Source organism: Heterodontus francisci, chromosome 12 (genome assembly GCF_036365525.1).
Source record: "Heterodontus francisci isolate sHetFra1 chromosome 12, sHetFra1.hap1, whole genome shotgun sequence".
Classification (NCBI taxonomy): Eukaryota; Metazoa; Chordata; class Chondrichthyes; order Heterodontiformes; family Heterodontidae; genus Heterodontus; species Heterodontus francisci.
This window is the reverse complement of record NC_090382.1, coordinates 68,233,453-68,255,791: the sequence shown is the minus strand read 5'-3', so window position 1 is coordinate 68,255,791 and position 22,339 is coordinate 68,233,453. Positions and strand designations below refer to the sequence as shown.

At 40.9% G+C, this 22,339-nt stretch overlaps 1 protein-coding gene across 8 annotated transcripts in view; it reads right to left on the bottom strand.

Annotated features, from left to right (window-relative positions):
• The window catches only part of ankhd1 (ankyrin repeat and KH domain containing 1), a 226,674-nt gene that overhangs the window by 44,929 nt on the left and 159,406 nt on the right, over positions 1-22,339 (bottom strand). For 6 of the 8 annotated variants that reach the window (XM_068043555.1, XM_068043558.1, XM_068043560.1 and 3 more), the window contains 11 exons: positions 21,872-22,017; positions 19,236-19,378; positions 17,271-17,484; positions 15,236-15,411; positions 14,947-15,109; positions 11,730-11,825; positions 8,874-8,990; positions 5,963-6,128; positions 5,420-5,870; positions 5,164-5,319; positions 584-748 (listed from right to left, as the gene is read on the bottom strand). In XM_068043555.1, the coding sequence (XP_067899656.1) occupies positions 584-748; positions 5,164-5,319; positions 5,420-5,870; positions 5,963-6,128; positions 8,874-8,990; positions 11,730-11,825; positions 14,947-15,109; positions 15,236-15,411; positions 17,271-17,484; positions 19,236-19,378; positions 21,872-22,017 (1,993 nt within the window). The remainder of the gene's footprint in view (positions 1-583; positions 749-5,163; positions 5,320-5,419; positions 5,871-5,962; positions 6,129-8,873; positions 8,991-11,729; positions 11,826-14,946; positions 15,110-15,235; positions 15,412-17,270; positions 17,485-19,235; positions 19,379-21,871; positions 22,018-22,339) is intronic. The other 2 variants (XM_068043559.1, XM_068043563.1) reach the window with 1 other exon arrangement.

The following is a 22,339-nucleotide window of genomic DNA, read 5'->3' as shown; positions in this document are numbered from 1 at the left end:
CCCCTTTTAGCCCCCCTGACTCCTTGCTTAAGTTCCTTCCAACTTTCTTTATATTCCTCAAGGGCTTCGAGATTACAAGAGTCAATCATGTAGCATGGGACTGCAGTCACACATGAACCAGAGCATTTAGGGGAGCAGATTCCATTCCTGAGACACACTATTTAGGTTTTACAACAATCTCACAACCTTCAGGGTCATTTTTTCTGACACCAGTGCACAAATTACCAGGTTTATTGTATTTAGTTTCACAACTTGTCATGGTAGGATTTGAACTCATGACATCTGGGTTGCTAATCCAATACCTTCAGGACACTACCGATGATCCACTGGTCTTTATCCAACATGTCTGAAGAGTACCATCTGACAATGAGCATCAAGCACTAGAATCAGGAACCAGAACAAGGAATATCGCTGATCCACTCAAAGCAATAAAAATGGATCCAAGATAGACCAGTTGCACCCAGGCAGGTCTCTTCCAGTTGGAAGACATTTAGCTGACCTCAAGCAAACAGCTTTACAGCTGGGATAAACTGAATGGTTTGTTCCTTTAACTTTTGTCACTTTTAATTAAAAGTCCAGTTACCTTATTGTGATCATTCTTTCTCCATTCTTGTCTTTTTGCTTGTCAACATCAATGTGTGCACCAGTCACATCCTGGATGGCAGTTATATTGCATCCCCCTCTTCCCATTATCCTTGATACAACCGACGCTGGCACAGATAATTTCTTTGACCTGGTTAAAGCAACTCTATATAAAAATCATAAAATTCTCAATATATATTATTTCAATTTTGCATTTTCCACACACAAATCCCACCCCCTCCTCTCCCAGAGGCAGTAATATGTGCTGGGATATGGTGCCAAAGGCACTTGCAGTGATTGGTAACATATCCCAAGCAAACATTTTTCACATATAAACCTGAATCACAAATACAAGTAGATCATTCAAATATGGAAGACATCATAGATAAGCTATGTCTTACATAATGACTACATAAATATTCTCCAGCCATACCACTAGATAGCAATCAGGAGCGAAAACCCTGGCTGGTTTAAAACCCTAAGTCAGGGAAGCTGAGGCCAATTTGTGGCATGTTACAGATAGCATGCCCAAGATCAGCTAACTCAAAGACCAGGAGTGAAGCTGGACCATATTGGTGTATATGGCTGAAGACAACGCAAGTGCTTTATTAGGGCAGTGTCTCATACTGACTGAAGGTGAAACAAACATCCACAGCACACATTGGTTTTGAGTTAAACAGTCTTTCAATTTCAGCTCAATTCAGCAGCCTATCTACTGATCTTTCAATTAATCAACTTAATGAAAACAAAGTCTACTTGAATATATGGTACAGATCGATTATGTAGTAGACAAAACTAATTTTCCAATTACTGTGCAATCCAATATAGCTTCAAAGTTTTTTTCTTTGCTTGCATATATGTGCAGCATCAAAAAAAAAATTCCAAGTGAAAAACAAGTCAAATATTTGTTAGTGGTAAATTTCAGTCTCATTGAGATACAAAGTCCAGGGAACCCTGGATGTCAAGGGATATAGAGGATTGGATCAGGGAAAAAAAAGGAGGCTCATGGCAGATTCAGAGGGTTGAAAACAGCAGAGTCACTAGAGTATAGAAAGTGTAGGGGGTACTTTAAAAAGGAATTAGGAGAGTAAAGAGGGGACATGAAAAAACACTGGCAGGCAAGATAAAGGAAAATCCTAAGGCGTTTTATAAGTATATTAAGGGCAAGAAGATAACCTGGGAAAGAGTAGGACCCATTAGGGACCAAAGTGGCAATCTGTGTGTGGAGCCAGAGGACGTAGGTGAGGTTTTAAATGATTACTTTTCATCTGTGTTCACTATGGAGAAGGACGATGTAGGTGTAGAGATCAGGGAGGGGGATTGTGATATACTTAAACATATTAGCATTGAAAGGGAGGAAGTATTAGCTGTCTTAGCAGGCTTAAAAGTGGATAAATCCCCAGGCCCAGATGAGATGCATCCCAGGCTGTTATGAGGCAAGGGAGGAGATAGCAGGGGTTCTGACACAAATTTTCAAATCCACTCTGGCCACAGGAGAGGTATCAGAGGATTGGAGGGCAGTAAATGTGGTACCATTATTCAAGAAGGGTAGCAGGGATAAACTAGGTAATTACAGACCGATGCGTCTAACATCAGTGGTTGGGAAAATATTGGAAAAAATTCTGAGTGACAGGATTAATCTCCACTTGGAGAGGCAGGGATTAATCAGGGATAGTCAGCATGGCTTTGTCAGGGGAGATCGTGTCTAACTAACTTGATTGAATTTTTCAAGGCAGTGACTAGATGTGTAGATGAGGGTAAAGCAGTTGATGTAGTCTACATGGACTTCAGCAAGGCTTTTGATAAGGTACCACGTGGGAGATTGGTTAAGAAGGTAAGAGCCCATGGGATCCAGGGCAATTTGGCAAATTGGATCCAAAATTGGCTTAGTGGCAGGAGGCAGAGGGTGATGGTCAAGGGTTGTTTCGCGAGTGGAAGCCTATGACCATTTGTGTACCACAGGGATCAGTGCTGGGACCCTTGCTGTTTGTAGTGCACATTAATGATTTAGACGTGTATATAGGAGGTTCGCAGATGAATTGAAAATTGGTGGTGTCGTAAATAGCGAGGAAGAAAGCCTTAGATTACAGGATGATATAGATGGGCTGGTAAGACGGGCAGAGCAATGGCAAATGGACGGTGCAGAGGGGATTCACCAGGATGCTGCCTGGGCTGGAGCATTTCAGCTATGAAGAGAGACTGAAAAGGCTAGGGTTGTTTTCCTTAGAGCAGAGAAGGCTGAGGCGGGGGGACATGATTGAGGTATACAAAATTATGAGGGGCATTGATAGGTTAGTTAGGAAGAAACTCTTTCCCTTAGCGGAGGGGTCAATAACCAGGGGGCATAGATTTAAGGTAAGGGGAAGGAGGCTTCGAGGGGATTTGAGGAAAAAAAAATTTCACCCACAGGGTGGTTGGAATCTGGAATACACTGTCTGAAGGGGTGATAGAGGCAGGAACCCTCACAACACTTAAGAATTTAGATGAGCACTTGAAACGCCATAGCATAGAGGGTACGGGCCAAGTGCCGGAAAATGGGATTAGAATAGTTAGGTGCTTGATGGCTGGCACAGACACGATGGGCTGAAGGGCCTGTTTCTGTGCTGTATACCTCTATGACTCTAAGATTGGCTTGGCAACAAATTGTTTTTTCAAGTAAATCAGGAAAGTCTTGTTGCAATATTTTAGAGTTGAGCCATCTTACAGAGGCAGGGCATCTCTGAAAATTGCATTTTATCTTGATATTCATTCATGGGATATGGGCATTGCTGGCGAGGACAGCATTTATTGCCCATCCCTAATTGCCTTCGAGAAGGTGGTGGTTAGCTGCCTTCTTGAACTGCTGCAGTCCATGTGGGGTAGGTAAACCTATAGCATTGTAAGGGAGTTCCAGGATTTTGACCCAGTCACAGTGAAGCAGCAGCAACATAGTTCCAAGACAGAATGGCATGTGGCTTGGAGGGGAACTTGCAGGTGGTGGTGTTCCCATGCAACTGTTGCCCATGACCTTCTAGGTGGTAGAGGTCATGGGTTTGGAAGGTGCTGTCTAAGGAGCCTTGGTGCATTACTGCAGTGCATTTTGTAGATGGCACACACTGCTGCCGCTGTGCGTCAGTGATGGAGGAAGTGAATATTTGTGGATGGGGTGCCAATCAAGCGGGCTGCTTAGTCATGGATGCTGTCGAGATTCTTGAGTGTTGTTGAGTGTTAACTGGGTGAATGCCTGTTGCAAGCTCCTTGTAACACCACAGCATTTTCCCTGGTGTCATGAATATCTAAATTGACAACTTTTCTGCAAAAGGAAAACACGACTTACAGTCATAACTTTAGAAAGTATCGTCTCTGCCTGCCCACCCCACCACCCCCCCAATCACCTGACTAGAACCTTTTTTCCCAGCCATTAGATGAATTGGGAATATTTAGTGTGCCCAAAGGGATACATTTAAAAGTGTTGCAATTTTGATACAAGTATTTCTTGAACAAAACTACCTGCATCCATAAAAATCACTGTTGCTTCATCTGGTGTTCTACAATGGCACCACCATGTGGACTGTAACAAACTGGATTTTTCCATAGCATAGCAGATTGACTTTAGTAAACCTGCACAAAATTTACCATCTCAAAGAACAATGAAAATTCTTACTGTTGACCTTTCTGGTAGCTTGACATCATTGTAGCAATATCCCCTTGGTGCATGTAAGCATTTTTCTTTGCTCTATTAAAAGGGCCACTAGTATAGTCAAAGGAAACCACATTCCTGAAGATTTTCTAAGAAATCCTTCCTTGTTCAGTATATAGTACACCACCTTGTATGGGGGATTATTAAGGTCAGACTAATAACTCAAATTAAACAAGCATTTGTACCTTAAAATTTGGGCCTGATATATGCTACCCTCCTAAACACAGGCATTTTTTGCTGATTTTTAGGTTGTCGAAAGGCCAGGATGATGTCCCAATGCCTTCAAGAATGATCATTTCGCTCCTTCCACAAAATAAGCAGTGAGGTTGCTTAGTCATTAACAATTATGGAGAAAGAAATAATTTCCAGGCAGGTTGCAACCTCTCCCACCAGTTATTAAAACTCCCATAAGGACTAAAGAATCCTATAGAAGATGTATATGGCAAAAATTGCACTAAAAGAGGAAAAGGTATTTGGCAATAAAGCAACTGCATTAATGTAGGTCACAGACTTGCAAAACAGTTGCTCACAAGGTCAGATTTTTATCCATCTTGGTCCAAAATACTGCATCCATAGGGCAGGCCAATAGACTACGGCTACATTAACCCTTTCCCCATGGCTTTCACATTCTTTCATTTTCCTGCGTTTGTTGACGTCCTAGCACAATGTTTCTGTTGCGATCTACAAAAAACACTTCACGCCAACACCACGCTGTTTTCCTTTTGGGAAATTAAGTCTGTGAGCCCTCACACGTAAAAATTTGGAAAAAACTGGGACACGTCACATTGTTCACATAATACGGAGAAAAGTTTACATTAGTTTCACGGGATATTTCTCAAATTTCATCAACAAAAACTTGCACTGAAATATCAATCACAAATTCATAAAATTACTTTAGTTACCTTCGTACAACTTCTTTCCAGCCATCTTCCCTCTTTTGACCACGCTTCGGACTGGTTAGATTCATCTTTCCATTTGGGGAAGACAACGGCAGTGAAGTGGACTTGTGAGTCGTAGATAATGAGCTGGAATTTGTTTCATTAGTGCCATCGTGCAGTCTATATGGCAAGCACATATCATAAATAGAAAAAATACCAACAGAAACATAAAATTACTACTGAAAAACAAATCAGTGCCAGCACACAACGTTAATCTTACCTTGGGTGATTCTGAGTCTCTGAAATTGAAGTATTAGATTTTTCATTTCTTGAAGGGTACAATTTCTGGTCACTAAAGTTGTGGAAGTCAGCAATTACATTGAGATCTTGGCTTTTACCACCACTGCTGCACTCACTATTGCAGTCTGTACTGTCAACGTTATCAGAATCACTGTTCCCTCCTACACCACCGCCTCTCGGTTCCCCATTTATTTTATTTTTATCTGCCTTCTGTTGTGCTATAGACATATGCTGATCTTCTAGGATTATTTGAACACTCTGAGAGGAATCTTTAGTTTTGTTTTTCTTGTTTTTCCTGTTGGTACTTGGTGTGGTTACAACATTGGCTCTCTTTTTCCCATAAGCATTAGTAAAGGTGGCTGAAGTTGCAGAAATACCAATGGTGGTAGTTGTAGTTGCACTGGGAGGCTCTATAGGCACAACTTCTTCATCTGTGGAACAACAGAAAACATGGTAGCTCAATTGCTTTAAAAAAAATGCAAGATCATATTTACAGTACACAATTAAATTCAAAATTACTTGCCTTCAAACCTATCCTTTTCTGGCGTTTGCTGTTTTTCTGAATTCTCCTTAACTCTGGCTTCTTCTTCCTCCTGCTTCCGCTTCTGTTCCTCTTTCTTCTTCTTTCTTTTTTCCTTTCTTTTTTCCCTTTTGGCTGCAAGAGCTAGTTTTCGGCTTTCTTCCCTTGACTATAACAAAGGTAGAATCAATTTCTTCAACAAAGAATACAACACGCATCTTTCCATTGCCAATTTTTGTTTAAATCGAAGTGCAACAAAAACAGAGTTCCAACACTTCAGAATACCCAATCTAAAACCCAAATTTTCAAGTTACAATTATAAAACTAATAGTCACCTAAGATAGATTATGGAAATCTATCACAAGGTGTGAAAGAAAAAGTAGAAAAAACAACAGCCTGAGTTTTGTCATTGCTATACAGGTGGCAACCCAGTCACTTTAAGTCAATGGTTCTCAACCTAGGGGCTATAGAGAACTTCCGGGGTCCACAAATAATTCAGCGGCAGCCAATGTAAGTCAGCAAGCACAGGAGTGATGCCTCTTCCCATAGAGGAAAGTGAACTACCAACGATCAAAAAGGGCAAAGTTACTTGAAGATTTCATTTTTGCAGTATCCCTTCAAGCCAATAATTTTCCCCACATTAGATACAAGATCTCATTCTGAGCGTGCATCTCAATCCTTTAATGGGAGAAAGCCAAAGATACTGAGTGAGATGGAAGGCATTTGAAGCACATTAAGGTGGATAAATCCCCAGGGCCTGATCAGGTGTATCCTAGGATGCTAAGGGAAGCAAGGGAGGAGATTGCTGGGGCCCTGGCAGAGATTTTTGTATCATTAGCCACGGGTGAGATCCCAGAAGACTGGAGGATAGCTATTATTGTGCCTTTATTTAAGAAGGGCAGCAGGGATAAACCAGGGAACTACAGGCCGGTCAGCCTTACATCAGTGGTGGGAAAATTATTGGAAGGGATTCTGAGACACAGGATTTATATTCATCTGGAAAGACATGGTCTGATTAGGGATAATCAGCATGGCTTTGTGCGTGGGAAATCATGTCCCATGAATTTGATTGAGTTTTTTGAGGAGGTGACCAAGAGGATGGACGAGGGCAGGGAGATGGACGTTAGCAAGGCCTTTGACAAGGTCCCGCATGGTAGGCTGGTCCAGAAGGTTCGAACACATGGGATCCAGGGTGAGCTAGCAAATTGGATACAAAATTGGCTTGGTGATAGGAGGCAGAAGGTGGCAGTGGAGGGTTGTTTTTCAGATTGGAGGCCGCTGACCAGTGGTGTGCCACAGGGATCGGTGCTGGGCCCTCTGTTGTTTGTCATATATATTAATGACTTGGATGTAAATGTAAGGGGCATGATTAGTAAGTGTGCAGATGACACCAAAATTGGTGGTATAGTGGACAGTGAAGGTGGTTGTCTAAGGTTACAACAGGATATAGATCAACTGGGAAAGTGGGCAAGGGAGTGGCAAATGGAATTTAACACAGACAAGTGTGAAGTGATGAATTTTGGGAAGTTAAACCAGGGCAGGACATATACAGTGAATGGCAGGGCCCCAGGGAGTGTTGTTGAGCAGAGACACCTTGGGGTGCAAGAACATAGTTCCCTGAAAGTGGCAACACAGGTAGACAGGGTGGTGAAGGCGGTGTATGGCATGCTTGCCTTCATCGGTCGAGGCATTGAGTACAAGAGTTGGGACGTCATGTAACAGTTGTACATGATGTTGGTTAGGCCGCATTTGGAGTACTGTGTGCAGTTCTGGTCGCCGCACTACAGGAAAGATGTGATTAAGCTAGAGAGGGTGCAGAAAAGATTCACAAGGATGTTGCCTGGTTTGGAGGGCTCGAGTTATAAAGAGAGATTGGATAGGCTGGGTCTGTTTTCCCTGGAGTGAAGGAGGCTGAGAGGGGATATGATAGAGGTATATAAAATTATGAGAGGCATAGATAGGGTAGATAGCCAGAGTCTGTTTCCCATGGTAGGGGTGACTAAAACTAGAGGGCATAGATTTAAGGTGAGAGGGAGGAGGTTTAAAGGAGATCAAAGGGGTAATTTTTTCACACAAAGAATAGTGGGAATCTGGAATGAGCTGCCTGAGGAGGTGGTGGAGGCAGTAGCGACATTTAAGAGGCATTTGGACAAGTACTTGAATGAGCAAGGAATAGAGGGATATGGAATTAATGCAGGCAGGTGGGATTAGTACAGATAGGCATTATGGTCGGGATGGACGCGATGGGCCGAAGGGCCTGTTTCTATGCTGTACAACTCTATACTATATCAATACAATGAAGGAAGTTAGCTCAAATGGTAGATCACTCGCTTTGCATGTGAGAAGTAGCGGGATTGATGCTCACATTCTTTACTCCTCTTTTGGCTCGGGGTAATTGTTTGGACACAACAGTGGTGTCAGTGTACAGTAGCGCATGTACTTCCTTCCAAAGTGTTTCCAAGTGCTGACGTACAAAGAGGTCAAGAAGCATCAAATAAGTTCTGTAAATATGCAAGGCTACAGGGATTGAGCGGGACTGACCGGATTGCTCCATGGAGCGCCGGCATGGACTTGACAGGCCAAAGGTCTCCTTCTATGCCGTAAATGAATGACTCTGCAAATAACTGAGTCTCCTTTTTTTGTTACGCTAAAAAGTAATGGTTCAAACACATCTATTCAGATCAGCCCTGATCTTGTTGAATGGCAGAGCAGGCTCGAGGGGCCAAGTGACATGCTCCTGCTAATTCATATGTTTGTATTCAGAGAAAGGGCAAAGTAGTCACTACACTTCGTTAGGTGGAAGATAAAGTTTTGTTGAAAGAATGACAAAGATCAACACAAAAGATGGGCTCTGAACAGTACAATGTTGTAATTTTTAGATATCTATCAACAATCATTGAGAATGAGCTCCCACCTTCTCCAAGTCCAGCTCCTTAAGCAGAATGCTTGCATTCTTGTTTGCTTCAGCAGCTTGCTGGTCTTTTGCTTTAACTATTGTTTCCATGCACTGGTGACATTTCTTAAGCAGTTCCTAGAACAACAAGGGGTAATCAGCTTTAAAAACATCTTGTTTAGGGCAGTGGAGTGTCGAAAAAGAGAGGTTGGAAAGTGAAGAGAGTAATTTTGGAGAAAGAAAATTCTACTGTTCACTTATTCACACAGGGTGTTACATAAAGCATACATAGTTTATAATAGGAAAGATATATGTTCTGATGTAAAACTATTATTCTTTATAGGGGCAGCACAACTGTTAATGAAGCTTCACTGCCATGACATCATAACCAGCCTGGGTTTGTTCCAGCTGCATATCACAAATTGTTGACTTACTACACTTGTATACATTTAACATACAATATAATTAACATAACAGACACCGAGCCAAAGGAGGAGAATTTGGAGGGGTGACGAAAGCTTTGTCAAATCAATGCATTTTAAGGAGAGGTCTTAAAAGGAGCAGAGGAAGTTAGAGATGGGGGAAGCAAGCAAGCAAGCCATAAAAGTATTTAAATATATGAGAATTAGAATTTTAATTGGAGGACTGAAAGCCAATGTAGGTCAGCAAGTTTATGGATGGTAATCAAGCAGGACTTGTTTACAAAGAACATGGGTGCATAGAAATATATAAAAGGGGGAACACAAAACGGTCTGCTTGGCCAAATCAGTTCATGCTAGGCTCAACCTCAACATGGATAGAGTTCAAATCACATTTACCCAGTCTGAAGGTTTCAACAGCAGATGGACTGAGGCAGGGGGTAAAGGCAGGCTATGTTATTGAGAGGGACTGAGGCAGTCTTTTTGTTTGAGAGGACATGAGTTCAGAAGTTAAATTTGGGGTCAAATAGCATGCTGATGTTGAAAACAGTGCAGTTCATCCTGGATAAGAAAGGGGATCTTCTGAATGTTTCTAATAAGCACCTTGGGACGTTTTATTATGTTAAAAGCACTACATAAATTCAAGTTATTGTTGGGATGGAGTCAATGATAAGGATGACAGAAGTGAAAGATAACAGCTTCCACCTTCCCAATGTTTTGCTGGAGGAACTAGTGCTCAACCAAGAGTAGATGCAGACAAGGAGGCTGACAGCAAAGCAGTGAAAGGGTCCAGAGGGATGGTGGAGGGGGTAGAGCTGGGTATCATCTGCATGCATGTGGAAGCTGAACCCATGTGTAGATGATGTCACCAAGAATCAGCTTGCAAACAAGCAACAGGAGGGGGGCCAAGGATAGATCCTGGGGACTTGAGAGGTGATGATGCAGGGACTAGAAGAGAAACCATTGTGGCTGATACTGTAAAAAAATGGAACCAAGCAAAAGCAGTCCCCATTCAGCTGGACAACAGAGAGGAATCAGAGAATAATGGCGTGTTTGACCATATTAAAGACTGCAGGGAGGATAAAGAAGGATAAGGTACCAGAGTCACAGACAATGCCATTTGTGACCCAGGGTATGACCATTTGGATGCTGTGTAACATTATGGTGATTCAAACAAAGTTGCAGGAAAAAGCATAGATCTGGGAGGCAACAGCACATTTAAAGTCACTTGAGGTAGGAGATGATGCAATAGTTTGCAAGGACAAAAGAGTCAATAGTGGGGTTTGAGGAGGGAGGAGTAAAACCAGTGGCTTTTAAAAAGCACAGTTCAGTGCTCCAGGAAAGCAAACTACTTACAATATCAGCAAGCATGGGGCCAGGAAACAAGGTAGCAGTTTAGTGGAAATGAAGTCAAGGGAGCAGGAGGTGGGTCTCATGGACAAGAAACAGAAATTAACAGAGCACAGAACTAACATTTCATATCTCTAAGAGTCCCATATTTCAAGAGTAACATGGTAACCCAATACACAAGTTAATAATTTCAACATCCATGCAACAGAAGTAAAGCATTTCCTATTTCAGTTTTCTGGTTTTGTGTCTGATGTCTCCCAAGTGCAGCTGCAAGGTATAATTCAGTAATTACCATGTGTCATGGATTATCATTTTGTAAATGTCTAAATTTGCCCTGCAAGTTTCGGCCAGAACCTACTGCAATTTTGCATTAAAAATCCAAGAAGCAGTGAAAAAACTCAAAGTGGATCTGAGCAATAACAAAACTACTTGGAAGAAATAACTTACTCTTAAATATTGTGTGCCCTGTTTAATAGAACGTAATTAAAAAATGGACAATTAAATTTTTCTTCAGGCGTATTAATTAATCTCGAGATACTGTAATAAATTTCCATGGTGATCCATGGTTCTCTTATGTGCTTTTTAATACTTGAATTTCTAGTACACACACAGGTACAAATGCATCATATACAGGAAACAAAACTGTTACCGCATTTGACACTTTTACTCATGCATGCATAAATTAAAAACTTTGCTATAATATTGATAATTGCTTGCATCATTTCTATTTCTAATTTATTTTGATTTTTGCTTTTTTTCCGACTTTGTATTATTTGCTCCTTTGCTTCTCACTCACCTATATTGTGTTCAACATCTGCTCTAACCCGTTCCATGAATATCAACTGGCTCCTGCTTTCAGTAAGTCGGAACAATCCCTATCTTCACAATCTGAAACCTTCTGCCTACAACTCACTGGCACTGGTTAAGCCCCTTTGAAGGGGTTCAATTCTAGATTACCACAGATTCCATCTCTGAAAATTCCAGTTAAAAAACAGGTGGAAAGGTAGGAATAAACCCAAGTGTCTGCACACTGAAGATAAAACCCAGGAGGTGAAAATTATTGTTTTCATACACAAATGAATGTCTCAGAATGTAGGAATACACTCACCTTGTCAGTAATAGTTGCTATGTATCTCATACATTCAATATCAGATGGAAATTGGTTCACCTCCTTCACTAAGTACTGCACAACTTTCACATGACCCTGAAAAGCAGTATGACTCAACATTATGAAATTTGAAAATGCCTGCTTAAATGACCATACCAGTGGCTGCGCCGAAATAAAATTTGTTATAAGTCGAGTCTTTAGAGCATCCCAATGTTATGAACTTGCTCATCAAGCCATCTTAAACTCCTATCTTAAAGTGCTATTTCAATATTTACAAATTTAAATTAGTTTCAATATGATTATCTTCCCCACTTTTTGGATGCTATTTACTCTATGCATATATTAAGGTTAGGTGTATTGAGGGATGCAAGGAGGGAAATAAATGAAAAAGGAAATTGAAGGAACCAGGAGATCATAAAAACATTCCCCTTTCGAGCACTTACTTGTTTTTACCTCAAGTCCCAAGTGATTGCCCTTCATTCTTAATGCGCAAGAGCCACATCACAGTAGTAATTTTTTGAGAGGTAGCCTTCAGAGTAAACCGTGCCCACAGCGCAAAAATATTGTGCAAGTGAAATTACCTATCGTGGTATTTCACATTCTTAAAATACAAGTTAAGCCTTGCAGAGAAGTGATTAAGCCACCAACCAAATGGTAAAACCAAATCGGGCCCTATCCCTTTAAGAGCAACCATGCAGGCAATGTGAAGCGCCTCCCTTCTTTGGGCCTGAATACAAGGCAAGTAGCAGCGAATGCACCTGAAGTCATAGCAAAGCAGCAACACTAATCGAATGATCCAAGACCAAAAAAAAACAGGTCAAAGAGCAAGCTGCTCATGTAGGTTAAGCTATATTTTTAAAAAAGACAAACTCCAGACAAATAATCTAAGATTATTCCTTGTGAGAATCATCACACACCAATAATTCAGACCAAGGCAATGCAGAAACTGGTTTATCTTGAATTTTCACTTGTCCATGCAATGTGAAAACATTTTCTCAGGTCGATCAATTCTCCTACATTGAGCAGGAGTTGTATGCAGGACAGTGCGCACTCTGAGGACTGCGATCCCTTGACTGTCTCTTGCATTTATTACATCTATATACCTTTCGTCATCACAGCAAATACTGAGAAAGCTCTGCCTCTAAGGAGGAGTGTGAAGTATTGGATGAGATAAACATAGGCAGAGAGGAAGTATTAAGGGAAAGTCGATAAATCACCAAGACTGTATGAAATTTACCCCAGGCTGTTAAAAGAGCCAGGGAGGATATAGCAGAAGGCTTGACCATCACTTTCCAATCTTTCACTGAATACAGGTGTGATGCTGGCGGATTGGAGGTCTGCTAACCTTGCACCTATGGCCAGAATTGATGAGGGCAGTGCAGTTGATGGTGTCTACATGGATTTTAAGCAAAGCTTTTGACAAGGTCTCACATGGCAGACTGGTTAAAAAAAAAAGCCCATGGGGTCCAGGGGAATGTAACAAGGTGGATACAAAATTGGCTCAGTGGCAGGAAACAAAGGTTAATTGTTGACAGCTGTTTTTGTGACTAGAACGCTGTTTCCAGTGAGGTTCTGCAGGGCTCAGTATTGGGTCCCCTGCTTTTTATGGTATACATTAACGATTTGGACAGAAATGTAGCAGGAGCGATCAAGAAGTGTGCAGACGACACAAAGATTGGCCATGTGGTAGATAGCAAGGAGGATAGCTGTAAGCTGCAGTAAGACAATGGACTGGTGAGGTGGGCAGAAAAATGGCAAATGGAATTTAACCCAGAGAATTGTGAGGTAATGCATCTGGGGAGGTCAAACAACACAAAGGAATACCCAATAAATGGGAGGATACCAAGAGGTGTGGAGGAAGTGAGGGACCTTGGAGCGTATGACACCAGATCCCTGAAGGTAGCAAGACAGGGTGACATGGTGGTTAAGGAGGTATATGGAATCATTTCCTTTATTAGCCGAGGTATAGAATACAAGAGTAGGGAAGTTATGCTGGAACTATATAAAACATTTGTTAGGCCACAACTTGAGTACTGTGTGCAGTTCTGGCCACCTCATTACAGAAAGGATGTAATTGCACTAGAGAGGATACATCGGAGATGTACGAGGATGTTGCCAGGACTGGAAAATTGCAGCTATGAGAAAAGACTGGATCGGCTGTGGGTTGTCCTGCTTGGAACAAAGGAGGCTGAGGGGAGATTTGATTGAAATGTACAAAATTGTGAAGGGCCTGGAGAGAGTGGAAAGGATGGGCCTATATGCCTCAGTAGAGAGGTCATATAATCAGGGGCATAGATTTAAAGTGATTGGTAGAAGAATTAGAGGGGAGATGGGCAAACATTTTTTTCACCCAGGGGATGGTGGGGGTCTGGAGCTCACTGCCAGAAAGGGTTGTAGAGGTAGAAAACCTCATCTCATTTAAAAGGTGACTGGCTGTGCACCTGAAGTGCCGTAACCTGCAGGGCGACGGACTAAATGGTGGAAAGTGGGATTAGGCCAGCACAGACACGATGGGCCAAGTGGCCTGTTTCTATGCCAAAAACCTTCGATCATGCTATACAATCACTTTTTGCTTTGTCTCACTCTTCAGCAAAAGACACCACTGAAAATCTTATACACCAATGAGGTGAGGTCACACACACACACAGGATAGCAGCCAGGAATAAAGCATGCATTAACACCAATCGTCCATGTGACACACACACAAAGTCACTTTTATACTTCTGGTGCAACTCAACACCTCAGTTACATGGTTTTGTCCAATATTGGCAGCTCAAATTACTCTGTGTAGCAACCATAGAGAGTCAAAAGAAATTTGATCCACATGCAGTGTACCCACAGTAGGGTCTTTTCTCAGGATTGGGTAACTTGAGATCAGTTTTCAGGCTAGTCAGAGGTCATTGTTTCACTACAATGAGATGAGTAGCTATGGGAATCATGGCATCTTCCTAATCAATGATATCCTAGCAGATACCAGGAGCAAAGACAGCCAGCAAGATGGGACTCTGCTGCACTAAGAAATATGATGCTCCCCACCCCAAGCCTTTTTTGGTAAAAGAACCAACCCTTTTTATAAAATAAGTTAAATTGAGAGATTTTAAAATCGACATCAAGGGAGCATTTTGAAGTACTTACCATGGTCTTACGCATGCATTTCTTATTTTACAAAACATTCAAAATAGGGGGGGGGGTTGGGGTGAACAGACCAAGAATTTACCTTGCGGAAAGCTGCCATAAGAGGCGTGATTTTCCTGTTGTCTGCTGCATCCACGTCAGCGCCAGCCTGCACCAATAACTGGACCACATCAAAATGCCCACCATTTGCTGCCAGCCATAAAGGTGTGTTACCTTTCTTGTTGCGAACATCAATGTGAGCCCCTCTGTAGCATTCAAACAAAAATCATAATCCAATACATACAAAATTATTCTGCCCGTACTGTTACAGGACTTTAATGAAATAATATCGGGATTCATTTTGTGGAAAATATATTTAAATTATTACATACCTATTTATCAGCAGTTCACAAAATTTGTAGTGACCTTTATCTGCTGCTATGGTTAAAGCTGTATCACGCGATGAAGGCACTGGTGGTGCATTGACATCAGCACCTTTGTCAAGCAGAACTCGCCCCACCTCAGCATACCCTCCAGAGGCAGCTTCCATTAAGGGTGTAAGACCAGTCTAAATAGAAACAGATTAAATTGCTCATTTAGACATTTTATTACACAGCAGATAAAGCTGATAAAGATTTTAGAATAATCCTTAAACATTGAACATGCTCCACTAAATTGAATGCAAGTGATCATTGTGCTATCTTAGAAGCCGCAAAAACACCCATTTATATAGCCTTAACAACTTAAATAATTCACACTTGTGAAGTGCTTCAAGTTTTGTGACTTACATCGACAAGCAGAGCAGACATTCTGCAACAGCAACATTCCACAAACAGCAAGATGAATGATCAATTTACTTATTTATTAGGTAGTATCAATTGAGGGGGGAATTTTGGCCAAAGCACCAGAACTCCCTAATCATCTCCGTGTTGTGCCATATGATTGTTAACATCCACCTGAACTGGCAGACAGGACTTCAAATGATGTAGCATTTCAATGCAGTGCTTCCTCAGTACTTCACTGGAGGCCGTTTACCAATTTACAATATTCACGCAGGATATAGCCAAACCGTCTCAGCATTTTCCATTATAAGCTCTTATAGGTTTAATCAAAACTGTCTATGTAAACTTGTCACACCAAATGGAAGTTCTGCAGCACCTTCGCTGGTAGGAGAATACAATTGCAGCCCAAGTTCACACAGATAGCACCCATTATGAATTCTATGTCCACATTTCTAATGAGAATATTAAACTAAGGGCAGAATGCATGACTTAGAATTGGAGGTCAAGTTATGTCTTCCCACCTTGGTCCAATTATCCCCTACCTTCTAACCACATTCCACCAGAAGTTTAGAAGATTTCAGGATGTGCAGACTTTATTAAAAAAGGATGCTACAAAAATTAAACTCAAAACATTGAGGGTGGGAGTCAAAAATAATCCCACTCGAGTGGAAGCTGGGCTAAAAAAAGTGAGAAGCTTTGATGGGGATTCTTTGGAAAGCTGACTGACAGCCACATGATATCTGATCTCTCCCCTTCTCAAGTACCCTACCACTGTTGGTACGATAGGCTTTCTGGCACATTCGCTCCCCTCCCAATCTTCTTTGGCACAGGGACCACTTTGGTGTTTAACTTCTGCACCCAGCATACATCTTTCTTAATCCCACTCCTGACATTTATATTCAGGTACAGCTTTACTGTTTTTTTTTTAATGTTTTACTCCCAGAGCTGGTGTTTCTTATAGTACTGATTTATTTCTTGTTCCCTGTTTGTTGTTTCTGTTTACTTTAGTCTTGAACCAATTTCTGCTCCTTCTCTTTAGCTTCCCAATTTCCTACCATTTCCTAACACTGGGTAAGGAAACAGCATTTTAGAGTCCTGCTACTCCAGCTAGTGACCCCAGCTTTGAATAAGAGGCAGCAGGGTGAGTGGGCAAACCGAAAATTTGCACAGAACACAGAACAAAATGGGGGCAGACATGAGAATTGGAACTTGAAGGATTATGATCTACTCCAGCCTGAGGTAAGTACATATACTGCCAGACAATGACATAGCTTGGAAGGTAAGCGAGGAAGCCTCAATCACCGCTACAATAAAATTTAACGGGCTACAAGAAGCAAATTCAAATGAAGCGGAAATAGTGACATAGTAATTGTGACAAAATAACGTGTTACAGGAAGTGTCACACTTACAGGGAAGTGCATACACATACAAAATTAATTGTGGTTACCTCCAGAAATAGTATGAAGTTATTATAACTAAATGAAATGTTCAGCCTGTGCTGCACGTAGTTTAAATAAACTCGTGAGGGGAATACTGAAGTCACATGTTCTTACTAAAGCATTGGTCTTTTAGTGCAATATTTTAAGCCCGAGAGGATTGCCCTTTATGCATTTCTAGGTTTTAATAAACAATGAAGCAGTATTACCTTTGCTCTGTGCTCAACATTTGCCTTCCTATCCAATAGCAGGCTGACAACTTCTGCACGACCTTGGAAACAGGCCAGAGTAAGGGCAGTGTTTCTATTGGTCTCAATCTGGGCATTGATGTCAGAGCCCATATCAAGCAACAGCTTCACTGATGCCACATGGCCATTCATGGCAGCTAACATCAGAGGAGAAATACCCAATTTGCTGCCAGTCCTGCAACAAAAACAAACATGTTAGTACTTCTGTGTTTACAAAGTTTCTGTACAATTATTTAACTTTCTTTACATTATATTGTGACATAGACAATGTAGCAAAACTACCATATAGGCCTATATACCTATATGTTTGAAGGCAGTTTCTAACTGGTGAGAAAATCCTCAGTTATGAATGATGGAAGAGGGAGGAAAGCAGCTGTTGAAAAGCTTTAACTAAATCAAAATTTCTTAAAATTATTTGTTCCTTTCCCTGTCCCCTACCAAATTAAATGCAACTTTCTAACTGATATTCCTACAAAGCATACAATATCGCCAGACTTCAAAATAGAGCTCAAACATTTAATTTCAAAATGGATGCGAATTACTCAATGTCACATAACATAACCTCATATCAAACTATAATAAAGTGCTTTCATGCTTTACTTGGAACACTTTCATATAGGCATATAGCATATCAAGGACATGCAGTAGTACCATGTCATGATAAAAACATATCACATCAGAAAATGACAGGTTTTGTGGCCAGCATCAAGTAATTAAAGTCATCTCAGTACCTTCTGGTTTTGCCTTTGTGATCACCTTGGAAATTAGAGGGAAGGCATGAAGGAATCTCCCCATTCGTGCAGGCAAGTCATATAATGTCTATTTCTAAGCAGCCCATTTTAAGACTATGCTGAAGTAGATTACACTTACAATGGTACAATGCATCCCTGCTGAACTTAATATAATGCTGTCTTGTGCTGACATTTGCTTACCTGACTATGTATTGAAATGAACTGTAAAGTACCATCTCCAATAAACGACACATGCGGTTATTAATGTGCAAATTCGCCAGCAACTTGCGGCAAGGAAGAGATATCCCATGAATTCTGAATTGCTTCAAGTTGCTGGACGATTTGTGCCATTCCACTGTTAACTTCGTGAAAACAGCTTGTCATGTGAGGTTCATGAAGTTGTTCTATTTGCATTTTAATCGCCCATTAAACTCGCCACAAAGTTAGGTCTAGTAATAAATAGCACAAGTACCCTTTTAATGATGTGATATTTGTCAATCACTGCCAATCAACCTCGAACCCAGAAGGTAAACAATTAAAGTATGAAATTTCATTCCTTCAGGTTGTAAATTGTTGTTGGAAACTTCAAAATTGTTAAATTATAAATTCTTAACTTTTCCTTTCTCTTTTTTCATTGCTAATCCAATCTTTCTTTTACCCTCTATTTTTCTTTGTGTATGATTTGACAATGAATTCACCTACTCTAATTAGCCCTCCTCCTCAGTCCTTCCTGTTTATTTTTCGATCTTTAAATCTCATTGGTTAAGGAATACACTTTTGGTCCCATCAGTCACCAAGATACCAGGTGCCCCATTGCCCTCGCTGTGTTGTTAACAATTCGCGTTTCCAGCAATTTGCATGGCAAAACATTTTTGTGCTGACAGGTGCAGGAAAAAGTCCAACTAACCAGGCATGCTCCAGCCCTTTGTATCTATGTATTGAACATACTTCTATGTTCATTTCGTTAATTTTTTGGGAGAATATGTGCGGGGGTGGGGGAGAGAATAGACGAATTTTGAGGCCAATGCTGTTATAATCTCAAGTTTAAACAAGAGGTCAGCATCAGAACTATGGTTAATGAACTGAGACAGAAATGATTCTAGCTGAGAGTCAGATATTTTGACATGGGAACAACATGGATGATTTCTGGGTATGCTTCCTATATCTGCATCAAGTCATATATCGGCTGTAATACCTGGAATTTATTTCTGCTCCAGCATTCAAAAGGATCTTTATGATGTTAACATAGCCACCAGAGGCAGCAAGACTGAGAGGTGTGTAGTCTGAAACATTGCGATGCTCTTTGTTTGCACCACGCGCCAACAACAGCTCCACCACCTTAATCAAGATACATTCAAAAAAAAAGTTCAGATATGAATTTGAAGTCAAAAAATGTGACAATTTCATCAAACACTGTTCATACCATCATTCAGCAATTATGACTCCATATTTGGGAGGATATTGTGTAGATAAACTGTATATGAAATGCTAAATTTGAATCATCCTATGGTTTTACTTTCTATAAAATTTAGTATCAACATTTTGTAATCAATGTCATGACAAAAAGTTGAACAATGATTAATACTGCAATAGACCATCATTTCTGTGCTCTCATAAAATGACATAAAATACACTCAATGAAGGGAAATGTCTTAGCTTACTGAATTTTGGAACATAGGAACATTTAGTCCCCTCAAGCCTGTTCCAACATTCAATGAGATCCTGACTGACCTGCGAATTAACTCCATATATCCCTTTATACCTTTGAGCAATAAAAATCTAGCAATTGCAGATGAAAAGTCTACAACTGATCTAGTATCAATTGCCATTTGCAGAAGAGTGTTCCAAACACCTACTTTATGTGCAGAAGTATTTCCTAATTTCACTACTGAAAGGTCTGGCTCTAATTTTTAGACTATGCACCCCCCCCCCACCCCCCCCCACCAACCCCGTCCCAGACTCCCCAACCAGCACAAATAGTTTCTATCACCTGAGCTGTTGCCCTAAATATCTTAGAAACTTCGATCAAATTACCCCTTAACTTTCTAAATTCCAAAGAATACAACCTTAATTTGTGTAATCTCTCATTGTAATTTAATCCTTGGAGTCCCAATACCATTCTGATAAACATACACCATAATCCCTCCAAGGCCAATATAGCCTTCCTAAGGTGTGGTACCCAGAACTGCTCACAGTACTCCAGGTGTCGACTAACTAGGGCTTTGTATAGCTGAAGCATGACTTTTAACCCCTTGTATTTTAGACCTTGAGATATAAAGGCCAGTACTCCATTAGCCTTTTTGATTATTTTCTGTACCTGCTCATGACATTTTAAATGATCTATGTACATGGACCTCAAGTCACTTTGGATCTCCAGTTTTGAGCTTCTGTCATTTAGAAAACACCCCGTCTTTCTTTATAGGCCCAAAGTAGATGACTTCACGTTTTTCTACATTGAAAGCCATTTGTCAGTTTTGCCCATTCACTTAATCTATCAATATCTCTAATTTTACGCTTCCATTTACACTGCCTACAATGCCATCTTTTTGTCATCAGCAAATATGGATAAGTGCTTTCTATCCCATCATCTAAGTAGTTAAAAAATACATTGAACAGTTGAGGCTCAACACAGACCCTTACATCACGAGTGATGTCCTGCCAATTAGAGTAGCTGCCCATTATCCCTACCCTCTACCAATTTCCTAACCAGGTCAATAGGAACATAGGAAATAGGAGCAAGAGTAGGCCATTCGGCCTGTTGAGCCTGCTCCACTGATCATTTACCTCTACGCCATTTTTCCCCACTATCCCCATATCCCTTGATGTCATTGGTGTTCAGAAATCTATCGATTTCCGTCTTGAACTTATGTTCAATGATTGAGCTTCCAAAGCCTCTGGAGTAGAGAATTCCAAAGATTCACCATCCTCTGTGTAAAGAAATTCCTCCTCACCTCAGTCTTAAATGGCCTTCCCTTGATTCTGAGACTCTGTCCCCTGGTTCTAGACTCACCAGCCAGAGGAAACATCTTATCCACATCCACCCAGTCACACCCTGTACAAATTTTCTAAGTTAGAATGAGATCACCTCTCATTCATCGAAATTCTAGAGAATACAGGCCCAGTTTCTGCAATCTCTCCTCATAAGACAATCCTGCCACCCCAGGGATCAGTCTGGTGAACCTTCGTTGCACTCCCTCTATAGCAAATATATCCTTCCTCAGATAAGGAGACCAAAGCTGTACACAATACTCCAGGTGCGGTCTCACCAAGGCGCTATACAATTGCAGCAAGACATATTTACTCCTATGCTCAAATTCCCTTGCAATGAAGGCCAACATACCATTTGCCTTCTTAACTGCTTGCTGCACCTGCATACTAACTTTGAGTGACTTATGACAAGGACACCCAGCTCCACTTTGGACATCAATACTTCCCAACCTCTCACCATTTAAGAAATACTCTGCCTTTCTGTTTTTCCTACCAAAATGGATCACTTCACACTTATTCACGTTATATTGCAATATAATTTGCCTTCATTCCATGGGCTTCAACTTTAGCTAAGTCTCTTATGAGGATCATTAGGTGCCTTCTGGAAGTCCAAATAAATAACTTGCATCGGCATTCCCCTGTCCACTATTTCAGTCACCTCAGAAAAATTCAAATCAGATGTGTCAAGCATGACCTACCCTTTACAAATCAATGCTCGCTCTCTCTCTATTTAACAGCTGGAGGTTATCAATTAATAAAATGTAACGAGGAATATCCACAACACTGCCATATTACACATATTTAACCACCATTACAGAATAGTTAACCAGAAAAGTCTCTCACCTCTTGCCTTCCTCCAGAGCAAGCCAATGACAATGGCGTATCCTTGGTGCGTTCAGATTGTGCTTCAATATCTGCACCTTTGTCCAAAAGAATTTCTACAACCCCAACATGACCAGCTGTAGCAGCCAAAATAAGTGGAGTAAAACCTAACAAGAAAAATAGATCAGCATTTCAATGACTAATTAGATAGACTACATATAAATGAATATAATGATCAACATGTGGTATTGGAGTGATTAATAAAATTGGATCTGCACCCTGAATTCTTGATTTCAGTTATGCTATGATGGGAGACACCAAATGAATATAAACAGGGAGTCTTTGCTGGGTTGCTTTTGTGCACCTTTAGGCTACCGGCTAACAAGTGCTTTTGGTACTCATCTCAACCGCTCAGGGGTTTATGGGAGCAACTAGCAACGAAGACAGGAATAAAATAACATCTCCCACCAAGCAAGGTCATGGAGGATA